Source organism: Pantherophis guttatus, chromosome 10 (genome assembly GCF_059756535.1).
Source record: "Pantherophis guttatus breed Tessera chromosome 10, ASM5975653v1, whole genome shotgun sequence".
NCBI classification, from domain to species: Eukaryota; Metazoa; Chordata; class Lepidosauria; order Squamata; family Colubridae; genus Pantherophis; species Pantherophis guttatus.
In genome coordinates this window covers 2,500,829-2,520,555 of record NC_142072.1, presented here as the reverse complement: position 1 = coordinate 2,520,555, position 19,727 = coordinate 2,500,829, and the positions used below count along the sequence as shown (strand labels likewise).

Here is a 19,727-nt window from a genome sequence, read left to right as displayed (position 1 = left end):
GGTGGGCTCTGTGCCAATGTTTTTCATCCTCAGCCGCTTTTTTTTTTTAAGACCTGCGGACTTCAACTCCCACAATGCACTGGATTCGCTGGGCCCAAGCGAAGGAGCCTATTCTGTTCCAGCAGAGCCGGCTGAGGAATGCTGGGAGTTGAAGTCCCAACGCGTTTTAGAGCGGCTGAGGTGGAGAAAAGCGCTTCTTCCTACGCGACTTCGGCACGCCCGGTCTTCACTGCGCACGCGCTCGCCGTGTGCCACACCCCACCCCACCCCAGCAGACCTCCGGCAAAGCCTAGAGCGGGAAACGGAAGTGGGCGTCTTTTTTTTTCCTCACCGGAAGTGACCTTCTCTTTGCTTTTTCCGCTTCCTTTCCGGCCTCCCCTTTCTTCGTCTCCTGCCTCCGCAGCCATGGCGGCCTTCGAGCAGATGCGGGCGAGCGTGGGGAAGCTGCTGAAGGGCATCGACAGGTACTTCCCGAAAGGGGTCCCGGAACCTGAAACCTTTGAGCCAGGAAGCTCTGTGAGAGGACGGCACTCTGCTCATGCTCAGGAACCCCACGTCTTCGCCGGGCAGGCAGCATTTCTGCGTCTCCCGCTTCTCCTTTTAGCTTAAAAAAAAAGGGGGGGGGCGGAAGGAATTCGCCTACTTCCCAATTTTAATAACCGTCATTAGATTTTTAAATCAAACTGAGGGTGAAATTCAATTTTTTGTTACTATTGGCTCTGTGGGCGTGGCTTGGTGGGCGTGGTATGCTTGGTGGGCGTGGCAGGGGAGGGATACTGCAAAATCCCCATTCCCACCCCATTCTGGGGCCAGCCAGAGGTGGTGTTTGCTGGTTCTCCGAACTACTCAAGATTTCCGCCACCGGTTCTCCAGAACCTGCTGGATTTTTCCCCTGGTTCTGCCTTTCTCCACCGCTTGACTTCAGGCGGTGGGAATGGGGACCACCAGGAGATCCCTGGAGAGGTGGGGTGGAGGAAAGAGCATTGGCATGGGGGAGTTGCTCCCCCACCCCACTTGATCAAACAGACCCTGAGCTTCCTTTCTTGCATTCTTGCATCCAATGCATCGATCTTGCTCTCTTCCTTCCCTTCAATTCAATTCAAACCTTTATTGTCGGAATACAACATGTGTACTATGAGATTGGCTGAGCCTCCCTTCGTGCACCCCCCCAACACAATACAATTCACAGTGAAAAACAAAAAAACCCCCAAATCCCTAGCCCAGTGAATCCTGCTAACAATCACCCAATTCTATTGCACCATGTGAACTTATTGCATGTCGCGCTGGCCCCGCAAGTCAATCGTACTATGTTGCTGTAGTAGTTATTTTTCATTCAGGAGCCTGACAGCCCACGGATAAAAACTGTTCTTCAGCCTGTCTGAGCGGCTCCCTATGCTTCCATATCTCCTTCCCAATGGAAGGAGAATAAAGAAGTAGCTGACCAGGGTGTGAGTCGTCCCTGAGGATTTTCCTCACTCTTCTAAGGCAGCAAGCCCTAGCGATCTCTAGTCTAGTGGTATCGGGGAAGCCCACGATGTTTTGTGCTGTGCTCACCACCCTCTATAATATTTTTCTATCCGTGGCTGTCAGGCTGGCATACCGCACCGTCAAGCACTGAGTGAGGACGCTTTCTATTGTGGACCGGTAAAAGGAGGTCATCAGTTGTTGTTCCACTTTATTATTATTATTTTTTGCAAGACCCTAAGGAAGTGGAGTCTCTCTTGGGCCTTTCTGGCCACCTGAGTCGTGTTGATTTTCCAGGTGAGATCTTTGCTAAGATAGACTCCCAGGAATTTAAAGGAGGAAACTCTCTCCACACAGCCCTCCTCGATGTAAAGTGGGGCATCTTTTTTTTTAATACAAAAGTTTTTTATTTTTATAATCAAACATACAAACAATACATAATCAATCATTGAATATATCATCTAATACATCTTTTATATCTTCTCCTTCTTACTTCTCTATTAATACATTTGCCTTTCTTTTTATTTTATTAAAAATCATAAAACAATTTTATCCCCTGTGGGGCATCTTTGTCAGTCTTAAATCAATTTTTAAAAAGCGTCCGTGAAAAAGACCTAAAACAAGATGGATCGACTTGTATTGCGGGGCCAATTGTGGCAAAGGAGAGCTAGAGACTGCGTTGGTTGGAAACACGCAGAGGAGACCTCCTTCATCCTGCAGGGGATGGGCAACGGCTAGGATGATGAAATCCGTTTTAGTGTTAATATTTATGGTTTTGATGCTTTTGCTCTTTTTTTAGATTGATTGTAAGCCACCCAGGATTGCTTCCAGGTGAGATGGGTGGCATTTAAATTTAATAAGTACGTGCATCGTGATTGAGCTGCTCCTCAAATGTTCCTCCCCACAAACAGGCCTTTCATTCTTGAGACACAGCCGACGGAAGCCAGGCCCAGAGCGGAGAGAGGGGTGCAAGGAGACACCAGGAGCAGGAATGGGGAACTGGAGCTTTTTAGTACAATAATGATGCCAATGCCTGGAAGTCTAAAAAACCGCTTGTCACTGGTCACCTCTGCCTGTCTCCATTGGTCCTTAGGATGTCCTTCCTGACAGCTCTTCTGTCTTTTCCTGAATTTCAGATACAACCCAGAAAATCTTGTCACTCTGCAGCACTACGTGGAGACCCAGGCCAAAGAGAATGCCTATGACTTGGAGGCCAACCTGGCTGTGCTCAAACTGTGAGTCGCTGATCTTTTGACGCTTTCACACTCTTTCAACAAAGCGCAGAAGGCAAGACCTGGGGATCCAGAAGTGGGATGGAGCCTATCTGCTGACTCAGTTGGTGGTTGTTGGCAAGAGGGTGAAGGGCTTGCTGCTTTCTTCCTTGTTGTTGTTTTAGTCTTTTATCCCTGTAAATTGCCTGGAGTCAATGAGAGTGAGTTTGAGCGGCCATCTAAATTTTTCTTAAATAAATTCTAGAGGGAGAAATCCTGCAATGGTTACCCAGGAGCGGAAATGCTGTGCTTTCGTGTTGGTTTTCCTCCACAACCTTGTCGGGTTCTGATCTCGCCGTCCTTTTTCTCCTCTAGGTATCAGTTTAATCCTAACTTATTCCAAGTCTCGGTGACTGCCCAGATTCTCCTCAAAGCACTGACCAACCTGCCTCACACGGACTTCACACTCTGCAAGTGCATGATTGACCAGGCTCGCGTATCCTGTTTGTACTCTAGGATAACTTCCCCCAAATCCCTATTGGGATTGGAAGCCTCCCCACCAGGCACAGCTCACCAGGAAAAGGTCTAGATGGAGAATTCAGTGGAGAACGATGGCTTAGACCAGGAATGGGGCAACTATGGTCCCTTTGTAACTTGTGGACTTCAACTCCCAGAATTCCTGAGCCAGCTACCAAATATGTCATCAGGCTTACTCAGATAGGGGGAGGTATGATCAGGTGCTCTTAAGAAGCCTCTATTTTAGCTTGGGCAGCATTCTTCTTGTGGCATATCCATCATCGGACTTTGGTGATCATGTTGGCGATCCTACTTTTATCAACAGCCGCACTCAAAAGTACTGTTGAGTTTTTCCAAGCCAGTCCCTTCGATTTTGAAGCCATGATCATCTTCTGTTCTGTCCCCGTCTCACACACACACCTGGCTCAGGTAACGGAGCCACAACATCTTCTGCCTGGACCTTGTTTGCCTTCAGTCTTTTCTTGGAGGATTAAGTGAAGTGTGCCGTATTTTTCCGGGTGTCGCATCACATGTCCAAAATATTTTAACTTTCACTTTTTTATGGTTTTGATGATTTCTCTCGGCTTTCCCACGCGGCTTATCACTTCCTCATTTCTGATTTTTGTCAACCCAGTTTATACGTAACAGCTGCCTGTAAATCCACATTTTCAAATGCTTCTGGTCTCTTGAAGTGGCTTTCTGTCTGAGACCAAGCATGGGAGTATTTAATAGCTTGTCCGATCCAAAAGATCCTGGGATAGAGGGGGGAGGAATTCCATGCATTTCTCCAGCTTCATATGTAGCATTCCTTAACTCTGCTGGTGCCAGCAAGAAGAGAGCCCAATCCGTCAGATCTTATACCTGGGGGAATTGTTGGAGAACTGTCACTTTCAGGCTTTCTGGGTAAGTCAACCGTATTGATAGTTTCACACCGATGTGACTGATAAGCCTGTGGAAATGAAATAAATCATTTTGCTTTGTGTTTACGAAATAAACCGTAAATATAGATGCTTTCGTTGTAGAACTGTAGAGCAATATCTGTCATTGACCATGTCCTGGCATTGACCAAGACTATCCTCTCTTATTTCTGATTTTTTTTTTTTTTTTAAATAATAGCAAGCTCTGGATAAGAATATGAAACTCCTAGATGGGATCATTGGATTTGAAGATTCGGTAAGGAAATGTAAGTCAAAAGTATTGCAATTTGTTTGGAGGGGGTCCTAAAGTAGGGGTCCATATAGGGAGGTTTTCTCCCCCTCCCTCCCTGCTTTATATTTCTTTTAATATTTGGGAAGTTCTTGCAGGGTGTATTTGTCAAAAAAATAAAGTCACGAGAGCAGCCACAGCTGCACAATTGAAGTCCTGTCCTCTTTTTGATGCCCCTTGCAGAAGGCTCTGGTTACAGAGTGATTGTGCAGTACTCTTCAAGTCACTTTAGCGACGAGTCTTCCAGTCCCTCCTCACCAGGCAAATCTCCTCTCTCCGCCCCCACCCCCCTCTTTAAAGATCAGTTAAAGTCTGTCGCCTTAACCCCGGTTAGGATTCTCAGTGTACCCTTTTTCCTTTTGCAGTCATTTGTCACGTAGTTGGAATCACATACCAGCACATAGACCGGTGGCTTCTGGCCAAAATGTTGGGCGATCTAACAGGTGAGTGGCTGTAAAGGCAGGTATATAATTTCCTTCCCTTTGTGATGTGGGTTCATAAAAATGTTTTGTTGTCCCTTGGAGCCTGCTGATTTTTAGAATGGAGAGATATGGGGGAAAACATTGGAATATCTTGTTTTAATCTACAATTGCAAAATTGTCTGTCTATCTACCTAATCATCTATCTGTCCTGTCTATCTATCTGTCTATCATCTATCTATCTATCTATCTATCTATCTATCTATCTATCTATCTATCTGTCTATCATCTATCTATCTATCTATCTATCTATCTATCTAATCTGTCCATATATCTATCTATCTATCCATCCATCTATCTATCCTATCTATCCATTTATCCTATCTATCTATCCTATCTATCTGTTCTATCAATCAATCAAATTGCCACCCATCTCATGGTGACAGGATAAGCAAATGTTAAAATGGGAAGCAAATACATTTTACATTTCTCTTTAGTTTTCCACGTGGTGAAACCATTCCTGGGTTCTTAGCTATACATAATTCATTTTGTTATTCCCATTCCAACTTCTCCACTGCTTTCACAGTTTGGATATTTCTTCGTATATTTTCACATTAATAATCGTTTTCATAAACTTGGAAGAAAGAGAGTTTCTAATGCAACATGCAATTCTCTCTTTAGCCCAATCCTCCCAGCTTGTAACTCTTCTCTTTGGTTGCAGATAATCAGCTGAAGTCTTGGATGAGCAAATATGGCTGGGTAGAAACAGAACCTGGGACAATATTCATTTGCAACCAGGAAGAGAACATCAAGCCTAAAAACATTGTGGAGAAAATAGACTTTGACAGTGAGTGTCTTTTCGTCTCCTGCTCCTCTTCCTCCTTTAATTTCCCACCCTTCCCCCCCTAAACTAAAGAGGGCATGACTTATAGATTCTGCTCTTTGGAGCTAAGGGTTGCAATATGTAAATCGCATGTGCCATCGCGTTTTCCTATGTGACGCTTGCCTGACTTCAGTTCTCAGAAGTTGCTGAGAAGAGCATGTCCGGGTGTGTTATGTCCATTTGGAACTCAGAAGCCCAGTGTAACTCTTTTCTAATTTTTGGAAGCTGTGTTTATTCCCTTTTTTTTTTAACTTGATGAGGTCCCCCATGCAGGCAAATCCTCACAACCATCATGATGTTATGAGCTGAACTTCATCAGTTGCTATGTTTCTCTCCCACCCCCCACCCCCCCAGCCCCCCAGGTAGAATGGCAGCCTCTGTTTAGCCACAGCTTCAACATATCACCCATTCCTTCACTTTCTGCACCCGGTGATTCAGGAACATAAGGAAAGGTTTGGAAGTTCCTAAATCTGCACCCAGCAGTGGGATTCAGCTGGTTCGGACCGGTTCAGGCGAACCGGATGCTACTTTTACATCTGATTCGCCGAACTGGTAGTTGCAAGGACTGGCTGGCCACACCCACCCTGCCCCTCCCAGGAGTTTCCACATGGCCTGTTTTGGATGCGGTTATGCTAATTTAGATGGATGGGAGATGTAATCCTCTGCAGCAGGGGTGTCAAACGTAATTTCATTGACGGCTGCATCAGGGTTGTGTTTGACATCGGGGGGGCAGTGGGGGGCGTAGCCAGCTCGACATCACTCATGTCGGTGACAATTGTCCCGAGTGCTTTGCCAGAGAAAAAAGGGGTCCCGAGCTCCGTTTTCAGCTGCGACTGCCTCCTGCAACCCTCTGCCAGCGAAAACGAAGCTCGGGAGGGCTGCATGCGGCCCAACCGAGCTCCGTTTTCGCAGGAAAAGGCACAGTGGGCCAATCCATTGCTGATTCAAGAGCGGCCCTGCCGGACAGATCTAAGCACCCCATGGGACGAATCCAGCCCCCGGGCCTTGAGTCTGACACCCTTGCTCTACAGTTTGCCAGCTTGTGATTGTTTATCTGGATCAGGCAAAGGCCGTATCACTTTCTGAATTTCTCTCTCTTCACCACCCCTGTTCCCTCTCTGCTTTCTTTCAGGTGTTTCCAGTATCATGGCTTCTTCCCAGTGACATTCCCCCCCCCCCCTTCCCCGGCACTCTCCTTATCCACCATGCTAATTTCAGCCCCATTTTTTAAGGGCGCTTATTAAAACCAATAAACAGCTGATTTGCCAATAGTACACATAGCTATTACTTCAGTCTGGCGTCCTGGATTCCATCAGGAATGGGCAATTTGACTTTATTCATCATTGTATTGGTCACTCGTGCTGTACGTTTTTTAAAATAATTCACAGCTCCGGTGTTTTATATTTTTTGGATACGCATTTTAGCCCGCGGTGGGCTGCAACCGGTTTAACAACTGCCTGTGGGCTTCGTGCGCACTCGCGCCTAATGCACTTGCACGCAGCGTTTGAAACACAGCAATTTGAAGCTCAGCTGCTTACCTTCTAAGGCAGCCCCGGTAAGTAGGAGAACAGCGGAGGCATGGAAATCAGCTGTGCCAGAAAGAAGGAAATACAGAACAGGATAGAGCAGGGGCCGGTGGGTGGGGCCAGCTGATCATCGGAACTACCAGTTTTCCCGAACCGGCAGCAGCCCACCATTGATTTTAAATGTTGTTTCTGTGATTGTGACACATTGTGCTGCATTTTGCTGTGTCCCACACACGAAACAAATAAAATAACGAAGTTAGAAATGGGCACTTCTCAAAGACAAGAACCTGAGCCACACAGGATATCATCCGTGGCCCTAGACACCACCCTCGGTGGATAGGATTTGACCACTTGAAATCCACATCAAACTCACAAAGGTAGGGTAAAACAAAACAAAAATAAAAATTAATGAAATTAAAATACAGGAGGACAATCAGATTGTGACCCAGGTTGTGCTGTTCTTCGAGTCTCCACTAGATGGGGCTGGGGAGCCGAAAGAAGAAATAAGACTCAACTGCTTTTTTCCCCCACTAGCTCACTAAGCAAGGAGTTTTTTCACTCTGTGTCGGTCGTAACCAGGGCGTGATTGGGAGAGGAAACAAGGATTCAGGTTCAGCTGTGAGTGGGATACCCAGGAGCCCAAGCACCCTTTCCCTCCAAGCAGATTTTTTGATTTGCCATTTTTGCCTCCAAACCTGAAAAGGAACATTGTCCAAGGGTTCTCCAGCTATAAGGCGGATTGTAGGCGCAGTTATTCACCTACAGATTTGGACTTGCAAATGCAGGAACTTCCAACGGGCATGACTCACGAGGTGTGGTTGGGAATTGGCCCCGCCCTTGGGACTGGGAGAGGCTCCAAGACAAAGAGATACCTGGGGCCGCCAGGTGAGCAGGTTACTCCACGAAGTTACTCCATCTGATCCACGTGGGCAGCTTCCGACTTGCCTTTCTCAAGACGTCGACTTACAACCGCCGTCGAGATGGGAACTGCACGGTCACTAAATGAGAACAACTTGTACAGTCCTCAACTTAGGACCCAGAATTTTGTCGCTGAACAAGGCAGTCTTTAAGTGAGCTTTATATTTTACAACCTTTTCTGCCGCAATTGTTAAGCGGATCCAGCTTCCCCCTCCCCTCCCCCCATTGACTTCACTTGTTTGGAGGTCCCCCACCCCCACCCCGAGGAAGGTTGCAAACTGCGGTCAGGTGTCCTGGGGATGCTGCAACCCTTGTCCACGCGGGCTGGTTGCCAAAGCACCCGGGTTGTGATTGCCGAGACATTGCGACGGTCGTAATTGCGAGGACCAGTTGAAAGTTGCTTTTTTCCAGCACCGTTGTAACACTGCACGGTCGTAAGTCGAGGAGTGCCTGGATTCCAAGGCTTTGGTCCTCTCCACATGGCCCTCTCGCTTTGGGTTCCCCAACTGCAGATTATTCTGCCAGCAATGTTGGTGACCTGCGTTGATGGATCTTTTGGAAGGAGCAATCTGCCTAAAATGCCTATGGAGGAAGCCCTCCCTGCTTTTCCTGTCTTTCAGTATTTGGGAGATTCTTGCAGGGTGCGTGTGTTGTGTGTCAAAAAAATAAAAGTCGCCAGAGCAGCCACAAGTACACAATTGAAAGCCCTGTCTATGGAGATTCTCAGCCATCCATGTCATGATTTTGCCAAAGGTGCTTTTTTTAAAGAGGCAACTGGACTTACTGGTTCCCATTCTTCTAAAGTTCTCCTAACCAGAAAGTCCACCGTTTGCCTCTTGGAAAAAGCACCTTTGGGACAATCGGCTTCAAAAGAGCACAAACGAACCTTTGAGAAACGGCTAAAGGAGGCCTATTGTTTAGGGAAGATGGTTGGGTTTTTTATCTCCCATCGCTCTTTCCCAGCTCATTTTGCACCGATCTTGGCTTGCCGAAAGAGAGACCTGTTTTTTCCTTCCTCCGATTGGTTCTGCAGTCACTCTGGATTCCCACCTGGGAACAAACCTGAATGAAACATCTTTCGGGCTGGCCCGGGAACTGGGAACTGGGCCCAGAACCTCCGAAACAAGGAAGAAAGAACCTGCTTGTTCCTTGTAAACCGATTCTCTACCTGAACAAACATCAGAAAGGAACAAGGAGGCCTCCCTTCCCATTTTCTGAGGTTTGCTAGGAATTGCCAGTGTTGGTTTTATAAACCCCCACCGCGTTACTTCTCTTTCTGCGGGCAGGCCTCGACTTAACGACCACAATTGAGCTCAAAATTTCTGTTGCTAAGCAAAACAGTTATGTGAGTTTTGCCCTGTATTATGACCTCTTTCTTGCCACAGTTGTTAAATGAATCACTCATCTTGTAATGACCCCACAATTCCTTGCGGAGTGGAGTCTGGGCAACTGAATGAAGCTGAGTGTTTACTGGCCGGATGCCCTTCCTGTCACCAATGCGGAGTTTTATTCAGCAGACATATTCTCATTGTGCCCAGAGAGAGAGAAATATCTGCCTCTACCTAGGATCGAACTCAACAGCCTTCTGGTTGTGCAAAAGGGGATCAGGTGACCCCTGGGACACTGCAACCGTCATAAATACGAACCCGTTGCCACGCGTCCGAATTTTGATTGCGTGATCAACATTGGGGATGCTGCGACTATAAGAAAAATCAGTCATAAGTCAATTTTTTCAGTGCTGTTGTAACTTCGGTCACTAAATGAAGAAATGGTTCTAAGTTGGAGGCTACCTGTATTCCTATTGTTTGGGATCTTCAAATTCTTCTGTTTTTTTTTCCTACCTAAAAACCAACCCTGTGGCAGGCAACGACGTTAAAAGATCCGCAAACAGGCTTGAGTTTTCTATGCCATTCCTAATCTGAAATCTTCGGCAGGAAATCTCTTTTATCCTTGGACTGTTGGATCTGTTTATTCAGGGTTTTTTTTTTTTCCCTGCAGTGACTGCCACAGATAATTCTGGGAAGGGCGATGGATTGAATGAAGTCAGTCCCATTTCTGAGGGCGATATTCCTTTTTTTAAATTTATTTCTGGTCAGGCTGCCAAGGAGGGGCAGTAGGTTCTCTTTGAAGAATCCTTAACTCATTTCTAAAAGTTTGCCAGTTGGCCCTATAGTAAGTAAAGTACTAACTGCTTGGGAGGGTCAGGCTCAGGGCAAGCCGATCTAAAAATAAAAGACATAATAAAGTGAGTGTCGGTGAAAAATAGTAAAACCGTCAAGAGATTAAAATAGCATTTAACCGAATTTCTGTCCTCGGTCTTCAACGCCATGTACTATTGTTGTTTAGCTTATTTTCGTCTGCTTTGCGTCGCCAGAAAGGTTAAGATGTGAAAAGCAGCTAAGGATTTTTGTGGACTTGGGTCTGCCGATGGACTATATTTTCAGAACGTTATTTATTTACTGACCTATAGTGTTTACATAGCCACCTATAGAGGTAGTCCTTCTGTAGCGACACAATTGGGACCGGAAACTTGGTCGCTAAGTGAAGCAATAATTAAGGTGAACCAGCAACTGTGCTTATGAATTGAATTCAACTTTCCTTTGCTTTGCAAACCTGGACAGGTCATAAATGCGAGGAGAAGGTTGCAAAGTTGTATTTTCAGCCCGGTCGTGACTGCAAACGGTCGCTAAACGAGGACTTCCTGCTATAAGGATTCTAGGCAGTTTACAACTGTCCATAAAAGGTAGCTAAAAGGTACAGTGTTCTTCTGCTCAACAGTCTACTAGTCTACTCAACAGTCTACTCAACAGTCTACTTCTGCTCAACAGTCTACTGCTCAACTCTCAGCCCCAATGCTTGGGGGAAGAGTTAAATCTCCATGGTCCTTTGGGTACCTAAAAGGGAAGCCACTCCGATCTTCGGTAAGAGGTCTGAAGAGGAACATCTGTCTTGGGAATCCAACTTCTAATTGGTCGCCACGGTGTAAAAAAGATGTGGAAACTCTAGAAAGAGTGCAGAGAAGAGCAACCAAGAGGATTAGGGGACTGGAGGCTAAAACATATAAAGAACGGTTGCAGGAACTGGGCATGGCTAGTTTAATGAAAAGAAGGACTAGGGGAGACATGATAGTAGTCTTCCAATATCTCAAGGGCTGCCCCTAAGAAGAGGGAGTCAAGCTGTTCTCCAAAGCACCTGAGGGTAGGACAAGAAGCAATGGGTGGAAACTAATCCAGGAGAGAAGTAACCTGGAATTAAGGAGAAATTATCCTGACAGATAAATTAATCAGTGGAACAACTTGCCTCCAGAAGTTGTGAATGCTCCAACACTGGAAGTTTTTAAGAAGAGATTGGATAACCATTTGTCTGAAGTGGTGTAGGGTTTCCTGCCTAAGGGGGTTGGACTAGAAGACCTCCAAGGTCCCTTCCAACTTCTATTCTATTCTATTCGAACACTTGTGTTAGTTTTGCTTGCCCGATCCTAAGTGCCAGGCTAGTGATTAGAGATGCTTCAGCTAGAGAAAACCAGCTAACGGATGGAAACCAATCAAGAAGCCTTGGTAGTACGGTGGTCTAAAGCCCCCTGTTATTAAGACCAGCTGCCTGCAATTACTGCAGGTTCGAATCTCGCCAAGGCTCAAGGTTGACTCAGCCTTCCATCCTTTCTAAGGTAGGTAAATTGAGGACCCAGTTTGTGGGGGCAATAAGCTGACTTTGTATAAAATATACAAAAGTATGAAGGCTATTGCTGAGCGCATTGTAAGCCGCCCTGAGTCTCCGGAGAAGGGCGGCATATAAATCAAATTTAAAAAAAAAAAAGGAGAGAAGCAACCTAGAAGTAAGGAGAAATTTCCTGACAGTCAGAAAAATTAAACCAGTGGAACATTTTGCTTTCTGAAAGTTGTGAGTGCTCCCATCACTGGAGGATTTTAAGAGGAGATTGGGCAGTCATTTGTCTGGAACGGTTTAAAGTGTTCTGCTTGAACGGGGTTGGACTAGAAGACCTCCAAGGTCCCTTATTTTGTTACCCTGTTGAGCTCTTAAAATTGTGGGTTATTGAAAATAACCCCCAATAGAAAGGAAGCAGACATTGTTGGGTAGCTTAGTCGCTTTCCTGGCACGTGATTCATTACGTTAACTGCAGATGAATTATTGCCAGGCTGAAAAAGATTTATGGGGAATGAGGTTTATAAAATTCACTGTCCTACGTACTGGGAACGTTCCCTCACCTGGTCATAAAACGTCTCAAAAGAACACCAAAAACTCAACCGTGGCAGGCATCACCACTGTTGGACATCTAGCTGCCTTCGGTTTCATGTTCTTGCCATTTCCCCCAAAGTTCAGCCGTGGCTCTTTAATATCCGGGTAGCCAGAAACCCCGTCAGTTCTAGGCTAAGAAAAGGCTACCGGTCCATAGTGCTTTTGCTCTGAGGAAGCTGGGAAAACGGCAGGATGTCTATTTATGAGAAAGGTTGATAGCCTCATTTGAAAGGGAGTGGCACCACTTCCTCTCCGGCAGCCTCTGAGATATAATAAAGCAATGTCAACTCAAAGAACAATAAAGCCTCCAGCCACCACCTTCCTTAAAGGTAGACTTCCCTTCCCTTGTGCCTTCGGGCGTAAGCTTTTACTAGGAAAACGGAGAAGGAGGAAGAGAAGAGGAGGAAGGAAAAGAAGAGGAAGGAAAAGAGAAGGGGGAAAGAAGAGAAGAGGAAAAGAGGAAGGAGAAGAGAAGGAAGACGAAGGAAGAGAAGGAGAAGAGAAGAGAAGAGGAAAGAAGGAAGAGAGAAGAGAAGAGGAAAGAAGGAAGAGAAATGGAAGAGGAGGAAGGAAAATAAAGTGGGAGGAAGAGAAGGAGGAAAGAAGGAAAGTAAAGTGGAGGAGGAAGAGAAGGAGGAAAGAAGGAAAATAAAGTGCAGGAGAAAGAAGGAGGAAAGAAGGAAGAGAAGGGGAAGGAGAAGAGAAGGAAGACAAAGGAAAGAACGAAGAGAAAAGGAAGAGAAGAGAGGAAAGAAGGAAGAGAAAAGAGGAAGAAGGAAGAGACAGAAGAGAAGAGGAAAGAAGGAAGAGAAATGGAAGAGGAGGAAGGAAAATAAAGTGCGGGAGGAAGAGAAGGAGGAAAGAAGGAAAATAAAGTGCAGGAGGAAGAGGAGGAAAGAAGGAAGAGAAGGAAGGAGAAGAGAAGGAAGACGAAAGAAGGAAGAGAAAAGGAGAAGACAGGAAAGAAGGAAGAGAAAGAAGAGAAGAGGAAAGAAGGAAGAGAAATGGAAGAGGAGGAAGGAAGATAAAGTGCAGGAGGAAGAGAAGGGGGAAAGAAGGAAGAGAAGAGCAGCAGGAGGAGGAGAAGCAGAAGGAAGAGGTCCAAGAAGCCAAGAGTGGGTCCTTTTGGGACAATCTACCCCTGAGATTCAATCAGCCCCAACTCTGCAGGCCTTTTGCAAAGCAGGGGAAGAGAGGGATGGGTTCCTGAGTTGGGAGGTCAGAGGCCACATAGCTGCGGTTTGTGAGTTATCTCTGACGGGTTGTTGATCTTGGCTGTCCTTAAAAGGCCTTCCTGGGCTGCCTTTTCTGTATCTTTCATTGAGTTTTTAAGTCTCTTGCTGGCTGCCCAGCAGAGCCACGACGGTGAGGTGGGACATCTGTACAGGTCAGATTCAATCAAATCGATAAATCCTGTTGGGTTTGGCTTTACCACCTTACTAAGGCTGGACGAACCGGATTGCTTTTGCCGGAGCTGCCCTGCAGGGTGATTGGGAAATGCAAACCTTACAGATCGCAGCTCCTTGGGTTTTCTATGGCAGGAGTGGGGACCCTGGAGCCACCTTCGGCCCACAGAGCCCCCTCCCCAAAAAGTGAGGGTACCAAAAGCCTGCCATTATAGATGCTGCACGATGCTGACTCCGTAAACTGCTTAGAAAGGGCTGTAAAGCGGTATATAAGTCTTAAGTGCTATTGCTAAGTGGGAAAGGAGGCAGGCAGGGCGGGCCCTGGTGGCTCAGTGGTTAGAATGCGGTACTGCAGGCTAACTCTGCCGACTGCCAGCAGTTCGATCCTGACCGGCTCAAGGTTGACTCAGCCTTCCATCCTTCCCAGGTCGGTAAAATGAGGACCCAGATTGTTGAGGGCAAGATGCCAACTCTGTAAACCACTTAGGGCTGGAAAGCACTTTGAAGCGATATACAAGTCTATGTGCTATGGCTGAGTGCTAAGGATAGAAGGGAGAAGAAGGAAAGGAAGGGATGGAGGGAGGGCCCTGGTGGCACAGTGGCTAGAATGCGGTACTGCAGGCTAACTCTGCCAATTGCCAGCAGTTCGATCCTGACCGGCTCAAGGTTGACTCAGCCTTCCATCCTTCCCAGGTCGGTAAAACGAGGACCCAGATTGTTGGGAGGGGGGGGCAAGATGTCGACTCTGTAAACCGCTTAAAGAGGGCCTCAAAGCCCTGCGAAGCGGTATATAAGTCTTAAGTGCTATTGCTATTAGAGAAAGGAGAAAAAAAGGATGTTAGCAGAACGGAGCTAAACCTACGAAAATCGAAAACCACGATGGTGGGAATGCTCCGTGCGCAGCCGTGACGACGACGACGAGAAGCCAGGGAGATGTCAGAATTCAAACCCAAGCCACCTCTTGGCTGCCAAAGGGGCCGCCCCATGTGAGCGGGGAAGGCTGATCTTCCCCGGGTCTGTGTGAACGCAGCCGGTCTGGAAAAGGCTCGGGCTCCTGACAGCCAGATGGCCATAGATCAGACGCCGCCGGGGGGTTTTCCCCCCCCCCCTCTTCCCTTTGCAGAGACGGCTTTGCACAGGCCTGGTCTGTCTGGCGGGTCGGTGCTGTGTCTGAGATTTACACAGATTGCAAAGCCGGGGGGGTGGGGGGGGGCATTGTCATGGTTCCAGAAGGTGGCCATATAAAGGCTGTCTCCAGATGGGAGAAATTCTCCAGGAAGGCTGGGAATTTGGCAGCCTAACCCCCCCCCCCCAGACGAGTCCGTTTTGAGGGGCCGTTTCAAAACTTGGCCGGGAATCCTCCTCGCTGTTTTGCAATTCTATCCACATTTTTTTTCTTTCTTTCTTTCTTTCCTGACCTCCCCTCTCCCTCCCCTCCCTCCCTCCCCGTCTGCTCTCCCCTCCCCTTTGTTTTCCATTGAGCGATCCAAAAGGGTTGTGCCCTCGTCTTTTCCTGTCCGGAGAGATGCTGAACATTCCAGAGATAAATGAGCATTTAAATGCTGGCCGTGACTTTGCATCCTTCCACGCAGGAGCTCTCCCAGTCCCAGGCCTCGAGAATGGAGCTGGGTTGGTGCAGCTGGATGCAAATACTCTCTTACTCCTGAGATCTGGGCTGACGGGTCCCATCATCCCCAACCAGCAGGCTTCCCCGGCATCTAGGAGCAGCAAAGGGGGAAAAGAGGGAAGAAGGATGCTAGAAAGTGACGGATTATTATTTAGCTTTGCAAACCGGTTAGAGAACTGATTACATGCATAATGCATTGCTCCCACGGACGGTTTTCTCAAATCCACATTGTGGAACTTTCCCTCCTGCTACCGCAAATCACCGTGTTAATTCACAAGCTAAGGCGGTTGTGTTGCAGCGATCTTTTTGACCCACAATGTGCTCTTCTAATGCAGTTTTTTCCCCCCCAACTGCAGCAACTTTGGAGAGGCATGGATTTCAAGTCCCAGAATTCCCCAGGCCACCATGGAAAATTCTGGAAGGCTATGCATCTTGGAAGTTGCTTACCATGATGGCCAGGGAATTCTGGGAGTTGAAGTCCACAGGTCTTAAAGTTCATTAGCATGCTGGCTGGAGAATTCTGGGTGTTGTAGTCTACAGGTCTTTTATTACTATGCTGGTTTGGAATTCTGGGACTTGAAGTCCACAAGTCTTAAATCTCGTTTGCATGCTGGCTGGGGAATTCTGGGAGCTGAAGTCCACAAATCTTAAATCTCATTTGCATGCTGGCTGGGGGATTCTGGGACATGAAGTCCACAAGTCTTAAATCTCATTTGCATGCTGGCTGGGGAATTCTGGGACTTGAAGTCCACACATCTTCAATATTTCCAGGTTTTAAAACACTTGTTCTAATGCATTTGATTTCTCAGGTGTATCTATCTTTTATTTCCGGATGCCTCCAAGAATCCATCATGGTTGGGATAGGCTGTAAAATAAATAAATTGCTGAGTTCTTGGGCCCCTCCTTTGCATACCGTGGAAGGTGACACGTGTTTTTCTTATAGAGTACCCGTAATGCAAGCTGTAAACTTTTCTCCCTGAGTGACTTTTTCCATATTAGGCAGAGGAGGAAGTAGGAGGAAAAAAAAAGGTGTGTACAATCACCTGAACTAGAAGATGGAAAAAAAAGGATGCAAAAAATAATGCTGACAACTGCCTCATTGTGTTGGTATTTTGTGTTATCTTAACCTTTTACCAAGGGCTGAACTGTACTTGTGCCCGCAAGAGTCGAAGGACGATCAGCGTTAGGAACAAGAACGGTTATCGCATCCACACCCAAGGTATGTCATCACCACCATGAAATAATGATTATTAAGAGCAAATTCCTGAAAAACAAAACTGTGTTGTTTCCATAGAGACAGGGCAATAAAGCAAAGGACCCACTTATCAATTGCACTTCATAAGTGTAACTGGATAGCCACAACAATCGTGGCTTAAGTCAACACATTTTTGCAATAGTTGCGAGCTTTTGAATGAAAGCCGACCGTAAAAAAGCAGGGGGTGGGGAAATGGGAATTCATGGGGAGAGCGTTAACCTCAGAAGCGTGAAGATGGGTGGACTTCAACTCCCAGGATTCCATGCTGGCTGGGGAATCCTGGGAGTTGAAGTCCACACATCTTTCCAAGTTACCAAGATTGAGAAAGATAACCTGACTAGGTGGCTCAGTGGCTAAGACACCGAGCTTGTCGATCAGAAAGATTGGCAGTTCGGCGGTTCGAATCCCTAGTACAGGTCCCCTGTGTGAGCAGGGGGTTGGGCTAGATGACCTCCAAGGTCCCTTCCAACTGTTCCTGTTAAAGGCTTAAGGGGGTCAGTGTCGTTTTTAGAACATTTCACATATTTCTTGTAAAAGGAAATGTACACTCTGGTTAAGGGTCAATGCCTTCTCTTCATGTGACTGAGAAGCTAATTCAGGCATCTTCCTTCTCTGGTGAATTAATTATGATGGGAAGGGTTTTGCTGCTTTGGGGATCTCCCGTGGGACCAGACGGTCTTAAAAACTTTCCGGAATCTTCCAATAGTTGCTGGTCACTTCCTGTGAGTCCTGCCTGTTTAGATATCCCCGAAGGGCGATTTGAGTATTGAAAGTATCTGCCACTTGAATTTTTTTCCCCTTCCTTCCAGCCGGTGATGAGAATTGGGCCTAGAGCGGAGGTCTTCAAACTTGGCTACGCTGGCTGGAGAATTCTGGGAGTTGAAATCCACCAGTCTTAAAGCTGCCAAGTTTGAAGACCTCTGGTCTAGAGACATGACGCCGAAGAATTGGTCCATAAGCAACTTTCACTACGGCTAACAAAATTTAGTTGGATTTTTTGCGGCCAGAAAAGGATGTTATTGTTGTCACTTGTTCGTTCGCTTGCCAGGGTGATCCAGTGGACATCCGTTTTCCACTTATTGTTAACAGCGGCTTTTCTGACTACAGAAAAATACGATTGCAGTTGAGCCCAGGGTTTCGGTCGCTAAGCAAAACGTTTCTTAAACGAATTTTTGCCCCATTTTTACCACCTTTCTTGCCACAGTTGTTAAGTGAACTGCGGCGGTTGTTAAGCAAGTAACACGATCATGAAGGGAGCGTTGCCTTCCCCCATTGACTTTTGCTGGTCAGAAGGTTGCCCAAGGGGAAGGGCGGAGCCAGCCAGCAATTTAGCTACCGATTCGCCCGAACCGGCTGAATCCCACCACTGGCTGGAACTCACTTAAAAACTGCCTGGCTTAGGCATGGAAATTTTGTGCTCAGTTGTGGTCCTAAATTGAGAACCACTCATATTATCTCTTGCAGCGGCTTCTTAATAATAATAATTTTATTGTCATTGTACGTGTATACACAGTATACCCATACAACGAAATTCACTTCACACCCAAAGACCAGGTCCAACACACATAACACTCCCCAAACGCACTCCCACCCACCACAATTCCCCACCCCTAAACCACCCAAACATCCACACAACAGACCAAGTAATGCTGTCCAACAGCTCACCGATGGTGGCCCTTTAGTTCATTGTTGAGTGCAATTATAGCTCTGGGATAAAAACAATTCACAAAACGTGTGGTCCGAGTTTTAATTGTTCTGTGTCTTGGAGGCTTTCTGTGGGATGAAAGCGGCATGGAATAGTTTTAGAACCAGAGTCAGGGTGGTGAGATAAGAACGACAAAGCTCCTGTCCGTAATTAGTAAAGTTAGGTGTCTTGGCAACCTATCATTGCCTTCGCCTTCTAGCCAAACTACATGTTATGGTAAATGTCGGACTAGGTTTAAATTTGCCTGCGGTTTTACGATTTAAATCTCAAGTAAGAAAGAAGAATATGGACATGTGCTGCAGTTCAGGGCGGTGGGCGGGATGGGGTGATTAACTTTTTTTTTGCTAGGCTGTGATTTTCACCAAAATTGTCCCTTTCCCAAGTAATAATTGCCTGGGAGGGGGGGCGGGAAATGACACACACCATCCTGATCTTAAGTGTTCCTTCTCTGCTGGTCGGTTTGCCCTCCACTAATGCAGTGGTATCAAACTCGATTTCCTTGAGGGCTGCATCAGGGATGTGTTTGACCGGGGTGTGGGTGTGGGGCGGGAATGAGGGCCATGGCGGCTGTGGCCGTGGCCAGCTTGATGTCACTCATCACAGCTCCGTTTTCGGCTACGACGGCCTCCTGCAGCCTTCTGCCAGTGAAAACGGAGCCCAGGCAGGCTGCGCACGGCCTCCCCAAGCTCTGTTTTCGTTGGCAGAGTGTTTCAGGAGATCGTCGCGGCCAAAAACGGCTCTCCCGAGTTCCGTTTTTGCTGGCAGATGCACCATGGGCCAGTCCTTCATTGTTTCTAGGGTGGCCCCACAGGCCAGATCTAAGCATTCTGAGGGCCAGATTTGGCCCGTGGGCCTTAAGTTTGACATCCGTGCGCTAGTGCATTAAATCTAACTCTGCATTTAAAATGACCAAGTCACCAGATCCCAGCAAAGCAACGGAATGCCGACTGTCTTACTGGATCGTTGAACAGAATTAGCAACTTTTAAGACATATAGACTTCATTCATCTCCAGGAATTCCTTCTTAGCCAGCGTTCACATCGTTAGGTACAAATAAAAGGTAGAGAAATCTCATTTGAGAGGTCTCATTTGGAGCAACCCTGACCTGGATGACAGAATCTCCATATAGTCATTGGTGAGGTGTTACGAGCCACAACAGAATAGACGTTATCTGAGGCAGGATGGAGGAAAATTCCATAAACGGAGCCTGTATTTCTTTGAAATCAATAAAACTTCCCTTGGGGGTTGCTCCATTTCGCTCTTCCAAGCAGCTGAGCAGATCCTGTGATCCCTGATGCAGAAGGAAAAATTAAGACGGCAGAGGTCACTTTCCTT

The 19,727-nt window shown here is 46.8% G+C and overlaps 1 protein-coding gene across 2 annotated transcripts; it reads left to right on the top strand.

The window, feature by feature from the left end:
- Positions 1-306: 306 nt before the first annotated feature.
- Positions 307-19,466, top strand: EIF3K (eukaryotic translation initiation factor 3 subunit K). 2 transcript variants are annotated; one of them, XM_087876526.1, is made up of 9 exons: positions 307-464; positions 2,601-2,699; positions 3,051-3,171; positions 4,020-4,094; positions 4,308-4,374; positions 4,763-4,840; positions 5,538-5,663; positions 16,572-16,654; positions 19,309-19,466. In XM_087876526.1, exons 1-9 carry the CDS (start codon positions 406-408, stop codon positions 19,378-19,380), a joined length of 780 nt encoding a protein of 259 aa, XP_087732652.1. In that variant the 5' UTR covers positions 307-405; the 3' UTR covers positions 19,381-19,466. The 2 variants fall into 2 exon arrangements, with proteins under 2 accessions (XP_087732652.1, XP_034294001.1); XM_034438110.3 differs by lacking the exons at positions 16,572-16,654; positions 19,309-19,466 and adding an exon at positions 6,832-6,970.
- The last annotated feature ends 261 nt before the right edge of the window (positions 19,467-19,727 follow it).